The sequence below is a fragment of the Polypterus senegalus genome, chromosome 16 (genome assembly GCF_016835505.1).
Source record: "Polypterus senegalus isolate Bchr_013 chromosome 16, ASM1683550v1, whole genome shotgun sequence".
Taxonomy (NCBI): domain Eukaryota; kingdom Metazoa; phylum Chordata; class Cladistia; order Polypteriformes; family Polypteridae; genus Polypterus; species Polypterus senegalus.
In genome coordinates this window covers 7,909,517-7,932,412 of record NC_053169.1, presented here as the reverse complement: position 1 = coordinate 7,932,412, position 22,896 = coordinate 7,909,517, and the positions used below count along the sequence as shown (strand labels likewise).

Genomic DNA, 22,896 nt, shown 5'->3' with positions numbered 1-22,896 from the left:
AATTTATATTTAAATTTCATGCACTGGGTTCAAAATTGACTTGTTTTGAGATCAGTTTGTTCACCCACAGTACTGTTATGTGGTTCAGAAATGAGAAATTTGACTTCTTCAAGTTCAAATGTGATATGACTTTTGTAGGGGGTGCGAACATAAATCCAAATTTTCAAGGGGTCCGGGAGTCATAGAAAAGGTTGGAGCCCATTGTTGTAAGTGCAAGTCCACCGTCCACGCAATGAGACAAAGCCACAGTTAAGATATCTGCTACCCGGACACATGGAATTGGAAGAAGGAATTCTGGAGTTAGATTTTTACCTGTCGACACCACAGCTTGTGAAAGATCTGGATATATGCCAGCACCATCAAACACAAAGGGGCCAGGTACGTAACAATGAAAAAGCAGATGTGGTACACTTTAGGGTACACAGTATCTGTAGAAACAAGCAAAAAATAAAACAGTTATGAGTGCCACAGTATTTTTAGAAACATCCACAGTTTGAATCTACATTGAAATCCACCAAGGTCAGGTCAGGTCAGGTTGGGGAGCGGGCACTGGTACAGCACCCACCACACAATGAAACAGCTTGGGATCCTAGTTGGCAACCCCCCAGGCAGACATGAGGTCCAGTCCCACCCTCTGGAAATGACCCTCTATCTGCCGCAGCCAAGTGTGATTTGGGCGTCCCCTTGACCTGGTCCAGCCATTCGGGTCCTCAACAATGAGCCGGATCACCCTCGCGTAATTGTGCCACTTGACCATAGTGTCGTAACTGACACTCCTTCACAATGCAGGTCATGTGCCTCATTCAGGACTCTGTGAGCAACACAAAGTCAAGCCAGCAACACCCAGAGATTCTCAGAAGAGACACATACAGTACTGAAGGGGTCCAGTCTTCATCTCTGGTCACTGGATGGCGTCCATGTCTCACAAACAGGGAGCATCAGGACTCTATAAAGACTTGGACCTTCGTCCTTTTTCAAATATCGGGAGTGCCACACACACCTTTCCAGTGACCTCATGACCCGCCATGCTCTCCCAATCCATCTACTGACTTCATAGGAAGAGTCACCAGGGTCATGAATGTCACTGCCAAGGTAAGTAAGCCTCTCAAGGACAAAGTTGACACTCCCTCTGCAGACAAACACACTGCTGATGGCCGTGCCCACGAGGTCATTAAAGGCCTGGATCTTTGGTTTTTATCAGGACCCTTGCAAGCCCAAAAACTCGGACTCCTCACTCAGTCTGTCGAGACCCCCAATCAGAGCCTCCATTGACTCCGTGAAGATCAAAGTCAAGATCAGTGAATCTTTCTTCACCAACAGATGCCCCACAGCCACTGGACCCCACGACCTTGCCCACCACCCAGTCCATACAAACATTGAACAGAGTAGGAGCAGAACACACCACCTAAGGACCCCAGAATCTACTGGTAAAGACATAGAGGGTCTGCCTCCAATCTGCACAGCACTCACAGTACCAGTGTACAGGCCCGCCATGATATCCAGCAACCTTGAGGGGGTCCTGCTAAGTCTCAGGATGTCCCACGGGGCAACTCGATCAACGGAGTCGAAAGCTTTATGAAAATCGACAAAGGCTGCAAAGAAGCTCTACTGATATTCGTGTTTGCGCTCCATGAGGTCCCTCAGTGCCAGGATGTGGTTGATGTTTGACTTCTTAGGCATTAAACCAGACTGTAGGTGAGTAAGTGATCACGGATCCTATTGAGGACGACCCTAGCAAGGGCCTCACCCGGCACCGAGGGACGACAAGGCCCATTTTGCAGGCATTCTTGCACACTCAAACTACAACATGACTTACATTTAAAGATTGTAAAACAAAACTTAAAAACAAGATGAAGAATTGGGGTACCTCTCAGGCGAACCCCGTATAACTGATGGAAAAAAAAAATGGAAAGATTGAAGAATCGCCAAGTATGTCTTTTCAGACTTGAGTCAACAATCTGACTTGACTCAATAGGATGGCGGAACCCTCTTAAGAAATCGTCAAAATGGTGGAAGGGGCGGGGCCAGGGAAACCCTCTCCAGGAAGTGATGTCATTGGTGCTGGTCATCTGAAATGTAAGAAGCCGGGATAAACCTGACGCTCAGAATGCTTCCACATACACATCATGGCTGCCATGAGGTCCCAGCGGTCTTTTGACGTGTCCTCTGAGCACATCGTTAGAAATTAACGTGACAGGTGTCCTCGAGTTGCAGTACCAGAAAAAATGTGGGTGGCACAAGTGTGACAGCATCCTGTAAACCCGTACTGCAGTTCCAACGGGATCAGTCATGCGTTGATGAACGGTTCGATGTGGTGAGGCAATTCGTCAAACTTAAATAATGCTTTTGTTCATCCATTTCTCGTATAGGCGATACAAGCATCGCATATTCCCCATCGTAGTGACACAACGCATTTAAAAGTGTCACATGCCATCTTCTGGGTTCTTGTTGACCCTTTTTTTTATGTCACACCTTCACAACAGCATCAGAATGCAAGGAGTTTTTATTTTCAGCCTCTTTCTTCCCTCAACTCACAACACAATGTTGTTTTCTCACCGGGATGATTTCCCACAGTGGAATCCTCCAGATTTACATAAATTGACACAGATTTACATAAAGTACACCGCACGCAAGTATAGTCAGTACACTGCCTGCATAGCAGTAGCTTCCGCAAACATACGAGTCGCGTAGCATCAAGTGAGAGAATAGGGGAAGCTTTAGGCAACAGCGCCATCCATCGACTCGGGGTGGAATTACAATTCGATGAGCCCTCAAGTTGTCTCCCAAGCACATGTGTGTGACAACATACACACATTTATCTCTTATGAAAACATTTTTAATCCTTAATTGTACTATGCAGCTTCTTGTGGGTTGCAACTCTCTGCTCAATAATGGGAAATGGAAAATCTTCACATCAGGCGACATGTGTAAAGGATACATGACACTTCAGCAGGGCTTGAATCACAGTGTTTGAGTGACTTTTATTTTGATACGTGATTGGGTGTCTTCGGTTTACATAATGAAGGGACTAGGAAAGGAAAATTGTGACATACGGGGTTAACAAACAAGCACCTGGCTGAAAAGTGAACAAGGTATTCATTTCTCTGTGTTATATGTAAAACAGAAGGTACAAATGTTTATGTTAAGTTCTTTAGATGCTTTTTTAATTTGTACTTAGGGCTGTTCTTAGCAGTTCGGGGGGCCCTACGCGGTTCAGAAATGTGCAGGCCCCGGATGTGCAGACCCCTGGGGGTCTGGAGTGGCGTAACCTCCCCTTAGCTCAGGAAGGTGTTCTAATAAAACGTCCAGAAAAGGCCTTAGATGACCAGTAGGCCCACATGTATGCTTGTGTATATGCAGAGTGCTAAAATATTGATTTTGTTCTGGATCTGGTAAAATGGCTGGTAATATAGGGATATTTCATGATTTTATGGGGATCTCCATCCATCCATCCATTTTCTAACCCGCTGAATCCGAATACAGGGTCACGGGGGTCTGCTGGAGCCAATCCCAGCCAACACAGGGCACAAGGCAGGAACCAATCCTGGGCAGGGTGCCAACCCACCACAGTTTTATGGGGATCTCTCCGAAAGAATCCGAAAAAAAATCTCTAAAATTAACGTTTGCTGTAGTGCATTTGCATTTGCGTTTGCACATCGGCAAAGGTACGACGGCATTACAATATTATTAGGGATTTAGGTGAAGATTGCAATTTGGCTAATAAATTACCATTGTTAATACGTCTAAGAGATGCACTGAACGGAATTTCCTGAAGACTTTAATTAACGTAAGAAATCTACTTTCCTTTCTCTGCGGTGGGCTGGCGCCCTGCCCGGGGTTTGTTTCCTGCCTTGTACCCTGTGTTGGCTGGGATTGGCTCCAGCAGACCCCCGTGACTCTGTGGTTAGGATGTAGCAGATTGGATAATGGATGGATTGATGGAAATCTACTTTCCGCTCTTTCATCCCGGCGAAATCCTTTATCAGATCCGAATAATCAAGGGTTTGGCCAACATCTTGTTCAATTGATATTAATGATAAACCATTAAGTCGCTCCTGGGTCATGCGTGACACAAGATGTGAGGTCCTGGTACAACAACAACATTTATTTCTATAGCACATTTTCATACAAAAAATGCAGCTCAAAGTGCTTTACATAATGAAGTATAAAAAAATAAAAGACATAGTAAGAAATTAAAATAAGTCAACATTAATTAACATAGAATAAGAGTAAGGTGGTCCGATGGCCAGGGTGGACCAGAAAAAAACAACACAAAAAAAAAAAAATCCAGACGGCTGGAGAAAAAAAAAATGAAATCTGCAGGGATTCCAGACCATGAGACCACCTGACCAGTCCCCTCTGGGACTATATAATAGACAGACAGACAGACAAATGTGAAAGGCACTGCTATAATAGAAATAATAAAACAAACAGCGACCCCTAAACACACCTAAGCGCCCCTGGCTTGCTTTAGCGGAGAGCTGCTGCAGATGTCCCCTTGAAGGCGGTGGCGTTTGAATGAAGCAGGTCCGGCTCGCTGTGTCCGTTAGTTCAGAAGGCCTCGTCGCTCTTCTGCCGAGTTTACGACTAAACACCAGCAGGATGCTGCGGCCGCTCGCAAGCAGTAACGTGGACAAAGTCAGTCAGTTTTTTCCAAGCCTGTCCCCCTTTAATCGTCGTGAGCCCGCATCTTCTTCGTAAGTCTCCAGACGCTCTCCTGCTCTGTCTGATCCGATGAAAACTGTCCTGCGTTAAATGGCACCTGAAATACGTCTAAGCTGGATCTCCGCAATACACAAACGCCGCAGTACCAACACCAGTCCGAGGCTCGTCCTAACACGTTAAAGTTCATGTAACTTATTTTAAACCTTCTGCATTTATGGAGACAGGCCACTTCGGAGTCTTTTCCACCCTATACTTTTATCTTTGCTCCGTATTCTTTCCTTCTTTGCCGACAAGGTCCGACAGTGGGCGGTGATCGCAGCTCTAAAGCAGGGTAACTTTTAATATTTTCCTCTCTTACGACGTTCTGGGCACGGGTGGCCATCAGAGTCCTCTGAACCTCACGCTGTAATAACTTCCAAGCTCCCAGCTCGTCCAAAAAGCAGCTTATAGGGGCGGACCGCTCGGGTCTGCGTCTGAGATGACAGCAACAGATCTTCAATTTAAAAATGCAGTTAAGATTAATAGTAGCAAGCCAGACGCCACATCTTAACATTACCATTAACAATAATTAAATAAATTGCTTAGTAGTCTAAAAAAGAAAGTTGTCAAAAAAGAAAGACAGAGACAGCGCGCTCGTGTAAAAAAAAAAAAAAACAAATGTCCGCCTGGGAGTTAATGAAGTTGTGCCGCGGTGAGGCATAACGGGAGGAGATGAGGTGCCTGCGTGGACTTTGTCGACTTTTACTCACTAAATTATTTTTTCGACTCTTTGCTTCTGTCGGTCAGTTCCCCTAAACACTCGTGCACACCAACCCTAACCTGAAGAACGAACTGCCAGACAGCAGCGGTACAGACGGTTGCAGTGCCAGGGGCATGACAGGGACCCCAGGCCCACAGCCCGACAAAAAAAAAAAATTGTTAAGTCGGGCTCCCCCTCACGATGTGTAGTCCGCGTATGCCTAAGAACGTCCCTGTTAGAAGATTAGAACAAGGTGGACGAGAACAGGCCATTCAGACCAATAAAGCTCGCCAGTCCCATCCACTTCATTCTTCTTAAAGAAATAAGTCGAGTCAGCTGACAACGATAGATGGAGACTTTAAAGTCTTGGGCCACTGCTGGCCATCTGATTTTTGTTGTGCCGTCACGCATTTTAATTCTGTATTAAAAGGGGGTCCACTCAGCTGGTGCCCCAGTCCTCTTTTTTAAATTCCTACCAGTGACGTGCGGTGAGGTTCATGGCTGGTGAGGCGCTGACTCCTTCAGAAAGAGATTTACAAATCTATGAACCCCAAAGAGTCGCTTGTTCACTATTCAGTTGGCAGCCAGCGTGCACATTGCCTACTGGTTATGTTTCATATCTCATCTTCATTCTTTACACGCACAGGTAAGGCGCATATTTGGCTAATAAAGAACGTTACATCTATAGCGGCGAGAGAGAGAGAGAGCGGAGAGAGCGCATTTGCTCCTCACCCTCCATGTGTTCTAAATTTGCCGTCGCAATTCCACAATTCACACTCATTAATATGAAATGAAAGTATAGAGTGGGGTACAAAAAAACAGATTTCAATTTTGACCTAAAATATCTAGTTGTATTTAAAAGCTTTTAATTCTGATGCTTTAATCAATTTTAACACAGACTGTTCAACAAAAGGATAACAAGAAAAACAAAAGAATATTTTATTTAAGGTAAAAGTTTACTTTTAAAATATTGAATTGTTTTTTTTTCTTGGTCTGATCCTATTGTTTATAAAACTAAAAACCGTTTACGGTCTTACCTTTATTTGTAAATGAAGTCCATGTGCCTCTCCTTCTCACTTTCTTGATAAAAGTCCCTCCTTATTTCCCTTCAGTTTTAAAAATCTTAATCTTCCATTTTGGCAGGCAGTCGAAATAAACGGAGCGCTGCAGTGCACTTGACAACTTATTGGCGCCTCTGAGTAGAAGAACAGCAGCAACGGGCGCCTGTTAGACTCACATGCGCCACCTTCAGGGTGGCGCGGTACTGTCTGCCTCACTCAACTTGTGCCTTTTCATCATCCAACCCGCTATATACTAAGTACAGGGTCACGGGGGTCAGCTGGAGCCAATCCCCGCCAACACAGGTCGCAAGGTAGGAAACAAACCGCGGGGAAGGCGCCAGCCCACCGCAGCACTTCAATCATGTCCCCTCTTAATCTTTTGGAACTATTTTCTTCTCCTGGATTATTGGAGCTGATCATGGCCTCTCTGTCCCCACTGTGAATTACAGCGAACACCACCAACCCCGTGAGTCAGCAGCATCAACGACCCCAACCAGACTCACAAGTCCACCTACGGAGTGTAGAGAGGAACAAAATGCACTTTCCAAGCTGAAGGATATGATTGCTGCACCGGGCAGGGCACCAGTCCACCAAGCACACACTAGGGACAATTTAGGACCGGCAGTCCACCTAACCTGCATGTCTTTGGACTGTGGGAGGAAACCCACGCAGACACGGGGAGAACATGCAAACTCCACGCAGGGAGGGAGGACCCGGGAAGCGAACCTAATTGCGAGGCAGCAGCGCTACCCACTGCGCCACCGTGCCGCCCTATGTCCAATCAGCAAGACTGACTATGTCACACACATTCATTAAAGATTTTAGCCAGAGAAAAGATCTCTCAATTATTATATCAGAAAAGGAGTGGAAAGTAGCAATGCAGAGAATTCACTCGAGCTCCTTATGCACAAAGCATACAATTATACAACTCAAAATTATATATCAAGCACATCTGTCTCGTCTAAAACTCTCCAGGGCATGAGCCAACCTGCGAACGCTGCAATCGAGCTCCAGCCTCACTGGGTCACATGTTCTGGGCCTGCACCAAATTAACATCCTTCTGGACCAAAATTTGGAATTACCTTTCAGACAGCCTCGGTGTCACAATCCCTCCTGACCCATTAACAGCTGTGTCTGGTGTTCTTCCAGATGGGTTTAAAGTGGAGAAGGACAAACAAATTGTGATCGCATTCACTACACTTTTGGCACGCAGTCTTATTCTGCTAAACTGGAAGAACCCAAACTCTCCTCTTTTAAGTCAGTGGGAAACCGATGTGTTATCCATCCATCCATCCTCTTCCGCTTATCCGAGGTCGGGTCGCGGGGGCAGCAGCTTAAGCAGAGATGCCCAGACTTCCCTTTCCCCGGCCACTTCTTCCAGCTCTTCCGGGAGAATCCCAAGGCGTTCCCAGGCCAGCCAGGAGACATAGTCCCTCCAGCGTGTCCTGGGTCTTCCCCGGGGCCTCCTCCCGGTTGGACGTGCCCGGAACACATCACCTTAGAGACATCCTGATCAGATGCCAGAGCCACCTCATCTGACTCGTCTCGATGCGGAGGAGCAGCGGCTCTACTCTGAGCTTCTCACCCTATCTTTAAAGGAAAGCCCAGACACCCTGCGGAGGAAACTCATCTCAGCCGCTTGTATTCGCGATCTCGTTCTTTCGGTCACTACCCATAGCTCATGACCACAGGTGAGGGTAGGAGCGTAGATCGACTGGTAAATTGAGAGCTTTGCCTTACGGCTCAGCTCCTTTTTCACCACGACAGACCGATGCAGAGCCCGCATCACTGAGGATGCCGCACCGATCCGCCTGTCGATCTCACGCTCCATTCTTCCCTCACTCGTGAACAAGACCCCGAGATACTTGAACTCCTCCACTTGGGGCAGGATCTCTCCCCCAACCCTGAGAGGGCACTCCACCCTTTTCCGGCTGAGGACCATGCTCTCGGATTTGGAGGTGCTGATTCTCATCCCAGCCGCTTCACACTCAGCTGCGAACCGATCCAGAGAGAGCTGAAGATCACAGCCTGATGAAGCAAACAGGACAACATCATCTGCAAAAAGCAGTGACCCAATCCTGAGTCCACCAAACTGGACCCTTCAACACCCTGGCTGTGCCTAGAAATTCTGTCCATAAAAGTTAGGAACAGAATCGGTGACAAAGGGCAGCCCTGGCGGAGTCCAACTCTCACTGGAAACGGGCTCGACTTACTGCCGGCAATGCGGACCAAGCTCTGACACCGGTTGTACAGAGACCGAACAGCTCTGATCAGGGGGTCCGGTACCCCATACTCCCGGAGCACCCCCCACAGGATTCCCCAAAGGACACGGTCGAATGCCTTTTCTAAGTCCACAAAACACATGTAGACCGGTCGGGCAAACTCCCATGCACCCTCCAGGACTCTGCTAAGGGTGAAGAGCTGAGCTGAGAAACCACCCTGTTCCTCCTGAATCCGAGGTTCGACTATCCGACGGACCCTCCTCTCCAGAACCCCCGAATAGACTTTTCCAGGGAGGCCGATGTGTTATACTATTTGAAATTGGAAAAAATGAAATACTCAGTTAGAGGATCCGTACAGACTTTTTTCAAAACATGGCAGGATCTAATCAGTAATATTTTAGAATAAGCTCTTAAAGCACAGAGGAAGCAATTATTTCCGTATTTCTATGTCTTATGCATCCATCTCATCAAATGTATTAATTTAGGTATGTTTACAAGCCTTAAATTTCATGCCGTTTGCCTTGCTTTCCCTCTCAGGGGTGGAGATCGATTTGTTCTTAACTCAGTTTCACTTTTGGATTGTATGGATTACAATAAAATGAATAAAACTTCAAAAAAAAAAAAAAAAGATTTTAGCCAGAATGTGAAAAAAGTCAGTGTGTATAATAAAAGTGTCTGCACACATTATATTGGCGACATACAGAGAGACAGCAACGGGCACGCGCCAATTGCACACATCAACCCCGTGAGGGAGGGCGCAGTCTGAGGGGAGGTGGGACTCGTCGCTGCCGATCCTCGCATTTCTCTGCTGTACTTGAACAAGCAATGCACCAGTTCAGCAATGATCAAAGTTATTGGATTCATACGGGAAACAAATTTATGGCACTGACCAGTGGACACATTTATTTTATGTTTTTTGACTTTGCATGATGATGACCGCACCTCCCTGATCCCTAATGTCTATACCGGCAGTCACTGCGGCTACAAATGAATGAGTTTAGGAATCATTTCACAAATCATCCCCTTTGTCAGCCCCCCCGTCTGCAGACTCGACCCCGAGCTCACATTCCCACAGTCCCCGAGTCACCCACCTCCCCAGTGCTCGTCGCACACGGTGAATAAAAGCGTCTTGTTTGTCAGCTCCGGCACCATGCCTCTGCACTCCATCACTATGGCTTGAGGGATCATAATGAAGCAGGACACGATCCAGATAATCACAATGCTTTTCCTTGCCCGTTTCGCTGTGCTTTTAAACATCAAGGGATGGCAAATGGCGTACCACCTGTCTAGGGCAATGCAGCTCAAGGTGAGAACGGAGACAGAGACCGATACCGTCTGAAACGAGATTAGAAAGACAAGAAAGTCATTAGTCGCTTACAGAAGATGGTCGCATGCAAGTGAGGCTGATGATTCCTGCATGGGCGAGGTGCCTTCTGTGCTGAGTTGGCATGTTTTGCCCAGGGTGGCAATAACTGAGAGCAAACACTGTGCTCATCCACAATATGTAGGCACCTCATGCCAAGTGGCTTCTTGGTTTTCCTAGGGTGCTGATCATGGGCACCACTCTCAGGACCCCCGTCTCAACTACAGTGTTAAGGATTTGATCCCCTGCTGAATTTGTAAGTTTGCTCCTTTACAAAGAAATGAGCAGTCTCTAATTGTACGATAGTTTTATTTTAACGGAGAGAGACAGAATATCAACCAAAAATCCAGAAAAAAAAAAACACATGACATCAAAGTTATAAAATGATTTGCATGTCATGGAGAGTCGGAGCACTTCGAGGAAGGAGACATTTCAGCTTTTGAGTTTAATAAAGTTTCAGACCTTTCTAAAAACCTGTTGTCACTTTGTCATTATGGGACTGTAGAATGATCAGCAAAAATGGCACATCTATTCATTTAAAGTTACATCTACAACACAGTAAAATGTGCAAAGTGAAGGGGTCTCAATACTTTCTGAATCCACCATAATATAATATAATATAAGTAGGGGGCTCTGTCCCCTGCTCACTTCGCTCGCCAACCCTCGTGCAGGCCCTACGTGCTCGTCATGTCCTGGATCTGCCACTTGTGACGAATCGTGCCGTGCGTTTGCATAAACACGAATATCAACTCTGTCTTTGATATCTCCATCTTTCGAAACTGTTATCATTGACAATTCGTCACATATATATGCGAGCGTGATCTGTCAGATTCATATAGAAATCCAAGAAAACTTCTTTGTCCGTGTTTTTCAGATAAATTTAGTGTAAAGTGCGATACGTATGGACATATGGATTTGTATCCATTATTGGCTGTAGAATTTCTAATACGTTCGATCATTTAACTCTTTCAATTCGATATTGCATCGCTTCTCCATGATCATAAATATAAACCTGACAAATTGTGGTTTCTTTGAAATTAAATTTGTAGTAGCTCTGTCATATCACCTATGTCCATATATTCAATCTCTTTTCGCTACTCCGTTATTTCACCAAGTAATAATTTCTATTTCTTAGAAACTAAGGCGATCTTTACTATCAGTTTTTTGAAACTTTTGAATTTTAGTACTTTCATAATCTCTAAACCTGCTTGTCTTTTCTTCTTCTACTGTTTGTCTGTTATTTCTGCCCCTGCTTGGACCTGTTAGGTTTTCAATTCATCTCTTGGCACAAAGTCTCGTCTTGCAGTACGTGAAATTATCTCTCTGAAAAAGTCTTGTCCCAATATAATATAATATAATATAATATAATATAATATAATATAATATAATATAATATAATATAATATAATATAATATAATATAATATAATGGTGGTGCAGTTGGAAGTGGTGCTGCCTCGTAGTTAGGAGACCTAAGCTCACTTCCCGGGTCCTCCCTGTGTGGAGTTTGTATGTTCACCCCGTGTCTGCGTGGGTTTCCTCCCACAGTCCGAAGGCATGCAGGTTTGGTGCATTGGCGATTCTAAATTGGCCCGTGTGTGTGCCCTGCAGTGGGGTAGGCACCCTGGCCGGGGTTTGTTTTTGCATTGTGCCCTGTGCTGGCTGGGATTGGCTCCGGCAGACCCCCATGACCCTGTGTTAGGATATAGCAGGTTGGATAATGAATGGATGGATGGATAATATAATATAATATAATATAATATAATATAATATAATATAATATAATATAATATAATATAATATAGGGCGGCATGGTGGCGCAGTAGTAGCACTGCTGCCTTGCAGTTAGGAGGGTTCACTTCTCGGGTCCTCCCTGCATGGAGTTTGCATGTTCTCCCGTGTCTGCGTGGGTTTCCTCCCACAGTCCGAAGACATGCAAGTTAGGTGGATTGGCGATGCTAAATTGTGCTTGGCGTGTGTGTGTGCCCTGCAGTGGGCTGGCATCCTGCCCAGGGTTTGTTTCCTGCTTTGCACCCTGTGTTGGCTGGGATTGGCTCCAGCAGACCCCCGAGACACTGTAGTTAGGACATAGCGGGTTGGATAAAGGACGGATGGATGGATGGATAATATAATATAATATAATATAATATAATATAATATAATATAATATAATATAATATAATATAATATAATATAAAAAAATCTTGGAAGGTTGGAAGGAGACAAGATGTGACTTTCTCAGAGAGACACTTTCACGTCCGGTGAGACGAGTCTTTAAGTCAAGAGATTTAACCACACCCGGGGCCGGAAATAAAAGACAAAGAGTAGATGACAAAGTAGAATGTCGTAAAGAATTCAAAAACGTTGGCGCGGTACACATGCAGAGCAGGTTAGAGACAATGGAAGTACGAAACTTCAAAAGACTCAAAAAAAGGATGATAAAGATCGCATTAGTGCAAACTGAAATTATTACTTGGTGTAATAAAAGAACAGCGTAAAGAAATCAAACTTTAGTGTCTGAGACTTGTAGATCGTCTAATTCGTGTTGCCATCAGGGAAAAAAATAAGTAGTGTTTCTTCCCAATGAAAAGGCGTATCCGCGAGAATTAAAAGATTTGTTGTTTGGTGAAAGTCAAATCCCGGGAGAGAAATCATTTCTCATTTGTGTGAATGCTGTTGTCAGACACATTTCTCGTGGAGAGAAAGAAACGATATTCACTCACGGGCAGTTATACATGGCGTTGTCACGATGTAATTCCAAACACAGAATCAAAATTCAATGTGATATTGATGAAAAGGATTAAAGGCGAAAAGAGAGCGAATATATGGATATAGGTGATAAGTGCGCAGCGTGAGATGCAGGTCACGCAGCACGGCAGCAGCAGCAACCAGCAGCAGGTTGAGCAAAGAGGAGGTAAAAAAAAATGGTATGTGTTTCCCACTGTATCACCATTTAAGAGGGGGTTTCGGAGGAGCGACCGCATCTGCTTAGGGTGCGTTTAGTCCCCCTCTTCAGAACGCGAGCAGCAATGGCGAGTGGGGCGGTGTGGTTGGCAAGTGGAGCGAGCAGGGGGCAAAGCCCCCTAGTATAATATATAATCAACAAGAATTTTACTTAAACTAGAGATACAAGATGAAGAAGAAGAAGACCAGTGAAGATCTCTTTCAAAGCAGAGCAGTTGGTAATCCTTACCTGCAAATACGGGAGGATTTTGCAAAGAGTTTTTCCAAAAAACCAGGTTTCCGTAATGTCCACGATGAGGCTGGCGGGAAGGCAGGTGATGGTAACGAGGATATCGGCGAAGGACAGGTTCACAATGAAGTAGTTGGTCACTGTTCGCATGTGATGGTTTTTCCATACTGCGGTGCAAACTTGAAACAAAAAAGAAAAAGAATGCAGAACAATGTCAATTGCTGTTTTCAAAAAGAATTGTTGCATAAAAGCCTCACGGATTAAAGGGTACCACTCGCCATGACTTGTAAGTCCTGATGTCTACTGTGAGGAGTTTAACTGAGTGACAGTGGAGTCCAATGGAGGACAATACGGCTTTGTATGTGGTGGCAGGCTGCCAAGCTAAGCTGACAAGGATGAAAGATGGCGGTTCAGCAGAAGACACACTAAGTGCACGTTTCTATTTTGCTAGAGGTGCCCACGGTCAAAGTAGTGTGGGTAAGCAGCCACTAGTGGGCAGTGAGCAGCAATGCAAGATTTTGGTTAAGAGGAGCTCATGCAAATAGTAACGCCTGCTTTATGCCTACCACTGTGGTTTGTCGAAAGGTCTACATAGTGAAAATGACGTCAAGAAACACACACCTTGTCAAAGTCAAAGTGAACTTTATTGTCATCTCAACCATATACAAGTATACAGATAGACGAAATTGCGAAGCTCAGGGTCCACAGTGTAACAACATGATGTGCAAATAGTAAATTAAAAATAGAATAAAAATTTTAAAATTTATAATTAAAACACAAACAAGACAAGACATTGTGCAAAGATAGGACAAACAAGTAGCAGCAATATTGATGTGTAAGATATGTAATATAATAAGTAAATGTACACACGCTGGGTTTTGTCCGTGCGCTGCGTGCAGAATTTTTCCTGACTGTGCACCGAAGCAGCATCTTGTATCTAAAATAGCCAATTCTGAGGATAGGATCATGACAGGTGTGATTCTACCAGGCTTAAGTGGGTGCCAGAATGATGAACCAAGGGCTGAATGCGACACAAAGGGTTATGAAAGACATGCAAAAATATTTGAAGAGCATCTCCTTATCGTGGACACCACTCACCACGTTAAACTTCCTGTCTCCACGTTTGGTGAATGGGTCTGACACTCCATCGTCTCGTTCTTTATCATAAAGCCAGTAATAAACGGCACTGTCACTACCCGATCTGCGTCAGTTGCCCGCTACCGCTGTCATCTCTTGTAAACAATTGACATCTTCTGCAGTGAAATTCACCAAATGTCGCCGCTTACTGACTAGAAGAATATTGAAGCACCAATCAAACGAGCCGCCTAAAAGTATAAATGTGTTTTGGTCGCTGACGGTGTGTGTGCTGTGCGTTACGGTCTGCCCGCTAGCTTCACGTGATAAGTATAAACAAGACTTAAAGGATAAGTTCGATATTTTTCAAGCTGAAGTTATTTCTTCACAAACATGATATGTATGCATTTCTTGTATGACATTGTGGTCAAAATGTAAGCATTTTCTATACATTTTAACAAATATATGGCCTGCTATGGTGTTTTAAAATGGGAGATATGGGGCACTGGAAAATAAAATCTTAAAAACTTACACACACATTATAAAATAGCTTATACAGGTCATTTTCCAATTAAAAAAATAACAATATTATGGGAGTCAGCCATTTTAGGCCAGCTGTGCGCGTTCCCTGAGAGCTAGTGTTCCTCTGTAATAACCTTTCACCCCAAGGGTGTGGTTTCTTCTCAGAAGACTAAATCACAGTAAAATTTTCCTGTTGTGTTGATTTACTCCTCCCACAAGTTAAGAACTCCACCCACAAAAGTTGCTGCTATCACACAAGGAATTAGGAAACTCATCCTTACCTCAGGGAAAATTGTACCAGGAATATGCGAAAATACAATTATTTCCTGATCGCTTTTATTGTCCTAAACATGCATTGGAAAACACGGAAGTCATGTTTTTTATGTCGGAACTTGTTTCCACTTAAACTTGGACTCACACAGGAAATTAGTAGGCTTTAATTTTACAGTCGTGTGCCATGCCCCATAGCCTCTATTATAAAACTCCAGTGTGACAATATGTATTATTTTTAATTTATAGAAAATACTTTTCCTCCGCAGGGTGTCTGGGCTTTTCCTTATAGATAGGATGAGAAGCTCGGTCATCTGTGAGGAGCTCAGAGTAGAGCCACTGCTCCTTCGCATCGAGAGGAGTCAGATGAGGTGGCTCGGGCATCTGATCAGGATGCCTCCTGGACGCCTCCCTGGTGAGATGTTCCAGGCTCATCTAACCAGGAGGAGGCCCCAGGGAAGACCCAGGACACGCTGGAGGGACTTTGTCCCCCGGCTGGCCTGGGAACGCCTCGAGATTCCCCCGGAAGAGCTAGAAGAAGTGGCCGGGGAGAGGGAAGTCTTGGCTTCTCTGCTCAAGCTGCTGCCCCTGAGACCTGATCTCAGATAAGTGGAAGAGGATGGATGAATGAATGGATGAATACTTAACTTTAAAACATATAGTTTAATGTGGAAAATGCATGGATACCATGTTGGTGAAGAAATAACCTTGACTTGAAAAATTCCAAATTCATCATTTGATTGTTATGTCAGCAAACTGACAAGATTTGAGAAACGACTAAAAGAAAGATGTTTAGAGAGAAACGGGTCAAAACCAGGAGATTGAAAAAGACACGAGCATCAAGACAAAAACTAGAGAAAAAAAAATCAAAGTAAAAAAAATAGAAGCGCAAAGGTCAGAACCAAAAGATGCTCTTTAGATTTAAGAATATTCAACAAAGGACGATAAGCAAAATGATTCTGTTTCAACAGCTTGGATTAGGAAGTTAACATCTGGATGATCTTTTAACAAATCGTGCCATTTCTCTCATGCAACGAGTGCACATTCTCTGGCGTAATTTCATGAACCAAATCATTACCCAAAAAACAAGTCACTCAATTCATTTGATTCATGAACTAAGTCACTGCCTGAAGACAATTCACACAACTCTCATTCATCTGATTTGTGAACTGAATCATTACCCCAGAATGAGCAATACGATTCTCATTAATTTGATTCATGAACCAAATCATTACCTGGCAACAACTCACACGATTCTTATTCATTTGGTTCATGAGCTGATTCATTACCCGAGAACAAGATACACCACTCTTCTCTGTTTGATTCATGAATTGAATCATTACCCACAAACGAGTCACACATCCTCCTTCATCTGATTTGTGAACTGAATCAATTACACATGGACAAGGTGTACAAGTGGTGTCACATAAAAATTCTGTAATGTACTGTCTTGTTTTAATTATGCCTTTTAACTACGTTGTCATGTTTTGTGTTTTCAATGTCATTCAATAAGAATCATCTGCATGTTTAATATATATTTTATTATGGTAGTTATGTTTGAACTTATTTGATATATCTGCAATGCAGTTCATTCAGAGGAGATACCCCCTACACCCCCCACCCTGGGAAAAGTTTATTTAACTGTCATCAGCCCTGGTTCTTAATGATTAAATAAATGAGTCAAATAAATTATATCTATCTATCTATCTATCTATCTATCTATCTATCTATCATATATTGCTTTTCACATATCTATCTATCTATCTATCTATCTATCTATCTATCTATTATATGGTACCTTTAATATCTATCTATCTATCTATCTATTGTCACCACCTGTCACAGCTCCACAGAAGGATGGATGGAGACCATCCAGAGGTGTTTCTTCAGAGATGCTTTATTGGTTTCAAGTCAGGGCTCTGACTGGGCCACTCAGGACATTCAGAGAGTTGCCCATAAGCCACCCCCTGCATTGTCTTTGTTATGTCCTATAGAGAGGGGTAAAGTTCAGAGTGCTCTGGAGCAGATTTTCCTTAAGGATATCTCTGTACTTTGCTCCATTTATTTTTCCCTCATCCCTGAGGTAAAGCAGAAAGTCCCCAGGTTCTCACTACCCCATAATAAGATCAAAGAGATAAGGATGTCAAGAAGATCCCTGGTGCAGACCACCTCTAACCTGGATCTTGTCTGTTACCCCAAACTGCTGTTAACCTGAGTCCTTACTCAATAAGACATACCTTTAAATTTGTCTTAAATTTTCCTTGGGCTCAATAAAGTATCTATCTATCTATCTATTATATAGTGCCTTTCATATTCTATCTATCTATTATATAGTGCCTTTCACATCTATCTATCTATCTATTATATAGTGCCTTTCTATCTATCTATCTATTATATAGTGCCTTTCATATCCTATCTATTATGTAGAGCCTTTCATATTCTATCTATCAGTTTCTGCCCCAGAGCCATATGAGAACTGAATACTACTGAACTCTTTGAATGACTGACAATGACCAACAGAACAACAGTCATTCTTGCACTACATGATTACGTTCTTTGCCAGTTATACTATTTATCTATTTCTATTATTGTGCTCATTTCATACATGCATTTTACCTAAGTGCAATATTTAGTTGTTCTATTATGTTGTATTCTATTGTACCACATTATAATTTACTTATGTCCATTGTATGTGAATGCACCTTCAGGATTGCTGCAATTCCAACGTGCTAAGTGCAGTGACAATAAAAGAACTGTGAAAGGTTTAGTGAAAAGATCTTTTTGATTTTATTTTACAAACTCGGCTTGGCATTTGACACACACTTACTCTTCTGCTCCCTTTATCTGCAGTGCAATTCATAAAATAAATGGGACAAATTCATAAATATTATCATATTAATATATTTTTTTTCTTTAATTATGATTTTGTTCCCTTTTATGGTTTTTCAAAAAATTGTATTTCTTTGTATTGTTCTTTTTCTAATATTTAGTTTCTCTGTTGTTTACTTGAGGGTTTGTTTTTCCCACTTTTATTCATTCAATCTCTAATTTTGCCATTTCTGTTTCTATTTCTGCTTGTTAATTGTAGTTTTTCTACGATTTGTACTGAGAATCGATTTTCTTCATACTTGATTTCTCTGTGGTTTTACTGTTACGTACTCGGCTCTTGTGCAGTTTGAATTTCATTTCTGTTAATTGGATACTTAAGGAGCTTTTTTTCATTAAAGCTTAGCTCATAATTTAGTTAAAATCTAGCAGATGCCCAGGCTCTTTTATTCCAGTATTTTATTTCTTCATTTTTTTCCACATTCTAAATCAATTTTACAACAATCTTTGAGCAGATGAATGAATTTTTGAGCAGTGCTGTCGATTTCATTTGAAATGGAAACATTTGCCACTTTTGACCATCAGTCCCCACTGAATAATCCATCATGACAAAGTGAGGACATATTTTTTCGAAACAGTTTGCAATATTATTAAAAAATTCAAAACTGAAATCTCTATCCGAGAAGTTTTCAGACCCTTTTGCTGTGGCCTTCCATTTTGTGCTCAGGTCCATCCTCTTTGCTTTAATTCTCCTTGAGATGTTTCCAGAATGTCACTGGAGCTCACTTGTGACAAGTTGAACTGACTGTACGTCATTTAGAAAGGCCCACGTGTATCTGCTGTGTATGGGAGGTCCCACAATTCACACTGCATGTCAGGACATAAACAAAGCCATGAAGTCCAAGGAACTCTCTGTAGACCTCCGCGATCAAATGGTGGTGAGGTAAAGATCAGGTCAAGTGGATAAAACCAAATTGTAAAGCTTAGAGTACTCAAAGTACAGTCTTCTTCTTCTTCTTCTTCTTTATGCTGCTCCCATTAGGGGTTGCCAGAGCAGATCATCTTCTTCCATATCTTTCTGTCCTCGTCATCTGGCTCTGTCACCCCTATCACCTGCATGTCTTCTCTCACCACATCCATAAACCTTCTCTTAGGCCTTCCTCTTCCCCTCATACATGGCAGCTCTAACCTTAGTACCCTTATACTCAGTATCTCTCCTCCTCAGATGTCCAAACCAACACAATCTCACCTCTCTGGCTTTGTCTCCAATCCCGTCCCACCTTAGCTGACCCTCTAATGTCCTCGTTTCTAATCCTGTCCATCCTCGTCACACCCAATGCAAATCTTAGCGTCTTTAACTCGGTCACCTCCAGCTCTGTCTCCTGAGCCACCGTCTCCAGCCCATATAACACAGCTGGTCTCACTACCGTCCTGTAGACCTTCCCTGTCACTCTTGCTGATACCCGTATGTCACAAATCACTCCTGACACTCTTCTCCACCCACTCCACCCTGCCTGTACTCTCTTCTTCATTTCTCTTCCACACTCCCCATTACTCTGTACTGTTGATCCCAAGTATTTAAACTCCTCCACCTTCACCTCCTCTACTCCCTCATCATCCTCACCATTCCACTGACCTCCCTCTCATTCACACACATGTATTCTGTCTTGGTGGTCCTACTGACCTTCATCCCACTCCTCTCATATCTCCACCTCTCCAGGGTCTCCTCAACTTGCTCCCTACTCTCACTGCAGATCACAATGTCATCAGCAAACATCACAGTCCACGGGGACTCCTGTCTAATCTCGTCTGTCAGCCTGTCCATCACCATTGCAAATAAGAAAGGGCTCAGAGCCGATCCCTGATGTAATCCCACCTCCGTCACTCCTACTGCAGACCATCACCACGGTCACACTCCCCTCGTACATATCCTGTACCACTCTCACATACTTCTCTGCCACTCCCAACTTCCTCATACAATACCACAGCTCCTTTCGAGGCACCCTGTCATATGCTTTCTCCAGGTCCACAAAGACGCAACACATTTTGGCCTTCTCTATGCTTCTCCATCAACAAGTGCTCAAAGCACAGTGGTCTCCATAAATGTAAAACAAAAGAAGGTTAGAATCACCAGGACTCTTCTGTCTGGCCAAAGTGAGTAACCGGCCAAGAAGGGCCTTGGTTAGGGTGATGATTAAAAACTTCCTGGTCACTCTAAGGGAGCTTCAGAAACTGAGATGGGAGAACCTGCCAGAAGGACGACCATCTCAATAGCATTTCGTCAATCAGGCATTTATGGTGGAGCAGCTTGAAAGAAGACAACTCTTGGGGAAAGGGCATGAGATATGGTAGAGCAGTTAAATGGAAGTCATCCATGATTCATTTTTTTTCTAGAGCCCAACACCACGCAAAGAATTTCTTCAAGAATGGGCTTCAAGAGGTGGGGTAATGGGTAGCGCTGCTGCCTCGCAGTTAGGAGACCAGGGTTCGCTTCCTGGGTCTTCCCTGCGTGGAGTTTGCATGTTCTCCCCGTGTCTGCATGGGTTTCCTCCCACAGTCCAAAGACATGCATGTTAGGTGCATTGGCGATTCTAAATTGTGCTTGGTGTGTGTGTGCCCTGTGGTGTGCTGGCGCCCTGCCCAGGGTTTGTTTCCTGCCTTGCGCCCTGCGTTGCCTGGGATTGGCTCCTGCAGACCCCCGTGACCCTGTAGTTAGGATATAGCTGGTTGGATAATGGATGGATGGACTTGAAAAGGCCCAGTTTAACTGACAGCCCACCAGCCTTCACTCTCTAAGAAGACAAGGAAAAAAAGACATAAAGTAAAAGGAATCAGACAGTTTAAAGGACTCTGAGAGTGTGAGGAGAAAATCAAAATCAAACTTTTTTGCACTACAGTCGTGGCCAAAAGTTTTGAGAATGACCCAAGTGTTGGTGTTCACAAAGTTTGCTGCTTCAGTGCTTTTAGATCTTTGTGTCAGATGTTTCTCTGATGTACTGAAGTAGAATTACAAGCAGTTCAGAAGTTTCAATGACATGAAGTTTACGCACAGAGTCCATATTTGTAGTGTTGGCCTTTGTTTCTTTTTCAAGACCCCTGCAATTCGCCCTGGCAGGCTGTCTGTAGATCAACTTCTCAGCCAAATCCGGACTGATGAAATACTGCCACTCCAGTAATTTCAGTTGAGAAACGAGGCCTTGGAGTCCACACTGCACCCTGAGCACAAAATCCACAATACGAGAGACCGTCACGTGCTGTTTCTGATGACGTGGATTTCTAAAAGACACTCAAATTGACCTTCGAGCGTTAGCCTTTCAGAGCCTGACACCGTTCTCAGCATCCTGAAAGGGAAACTTCATGTTTCCTTTTCTTTCTGAACCCTATGTTTGCTGCTCATCTCTATATATAATCTTCATTTGGATCTTAATCTTTGTTTGTCCACAAATGAATTAGAAGAAGAAGCACTAGATGGCAGTAGAGAGACAGCTAAAACATAGGCATTGCATTAAGAATCTCCTCCAGGCTTATACTACTGAAGACTGTAGTACGCCAGTCACACCTCAAAACACAGACATTCAAACTAAACAAATTGTTGTGCTTTAAATTAACTAAAGAGATCTTCATTTAGATCTTGATCTTTGATTGTCTGTGAATTCCACGTATGCGTAGACCACCTTCCAGTTTAGTACGTTGTTGTTACTCACGGATGTCAACAATGTGCCGGAATAACGAAAGGGGTGGTGGACAGTGTTACGCTGGTTAGCTCCTGAGGCCTGGTTAGAGAATGAGATTGCTGAAGATAAAAGGTACGCGCCTACGTAACATATGAATGAAAGAAAGACAGTGGGTAAAATGAATGACAACGTAGCAGCACGTGGATACGTGGATCGAATGCCCTAAAACCGAGAGGCCTTATAGTCCATTGTCGAAAAAAACTAAGTGGACTAGTCTTAAGAAAACTTCCTGCCTCTTCTCAGACTATAAGAGGAAATTATATTTGAAAATAACCACATTTGTGTGTTCCCAGATTTCTCCCCTACAACAGCTGCTAAACACGCTGCATACTACTGCATTAGACAGCACCTACGCAGAGCTAAAATCAGATACGGCTTCTTGAACCGTGCCAAATTGAAAGTGGATATTGATGATAACTTTTTCATTTTTAGCTCTCTGAATGAAGCAGAAACAAAGCTAAGAAGACTGATCCCAACATCCTTTTGAAACACGATCAGGAGTCAAACCGTGTCCTGAGAAGGCAAAGAAGATTCTGCTGGCAACTTGCAACTTGGCCCATTGGTAATGCGACATTTGCTGTCACTATGCATCGTATTTACTCTTTAGCCACCTTTCCTTTTTCTTTTCTTTTGTAAACTTCATCAATTATACTATATAGAAATGTATTTCATTGACTGGGACTGTTTAAGATCATATCCTAGGTTTCTTATATTCGGACTGTACTTTCAAAAGATATCTCCATTTTAACCTTTTCCACACCTCTGCTGGGGTGTTAGTTTTGTTCTGGCATGTTCTGTCTTTTGGCATGCCATAGGACCGGGACTTTGTGAAGCGTGGTCTGCCTCACCCAGGGAGGTAAAATGGGGGGGTATAGAGAGAGAACTTTGCTGTTTCTCATTTTTCCTTTCTATCCTAACATCCATTAGTGCTAATATAAAATTAGGCTTAATAGCTATAACACCTGGCAATAATATGAAATCTAGGTCAAAGCTATCCCATGTAAAAATGTATTACCTTAACTTAAGACTACAAAATGTCCACAAAAGTTCAGAAGCAATGGCTTTATGACCAAACGGTGACATTTCTGAGCTGGAATGTCAAAGGTCCTAATCATGAATTTAAGAGAACGTTGCTATTTCTTATTTTCCTTTCTACCCTAATAACCATTAGTGCCAATCCAAATTTAGGGTTCAAAGCTATAAAACCTGGCAATAATATGAAATCTAG

At 43.3% G+C, this 22,896-nt stretch overlaps 1 protein-coding gene across 1 annotated transcript in view; it reads right to left on the bottom strand.

The window, feature by feature from the left end:
- Nucleotides 1-22,896, bottom strand: part of hcrtr2 (hypocretin (orexin) receptor 2) — a 119,655-nt gene that overhangs the window by 22,265 nt on the left and 74,494 nt on the right. Inside the window, exons 2-4 of the mRNA XM_039738343.1 lie at nucleotides 13,243-13,421; nucleotides 9,779-10,022; nucleotides 313-428 (exon numbers count right to left, since the gene is read on the bottom strand). Coding sequence (XP_039594277.1) covers nucleotides 313-428; nucleotides 9,779-10,022; nucleotides 13,243-13,421 — 539 coding nt within the window. The remainder of the gene's footprint in view (nucleotides 1-312; nucleotides 429-9,778; nucleotides 10,023-13,242; nucleotides 13,422-22,896) is intronic.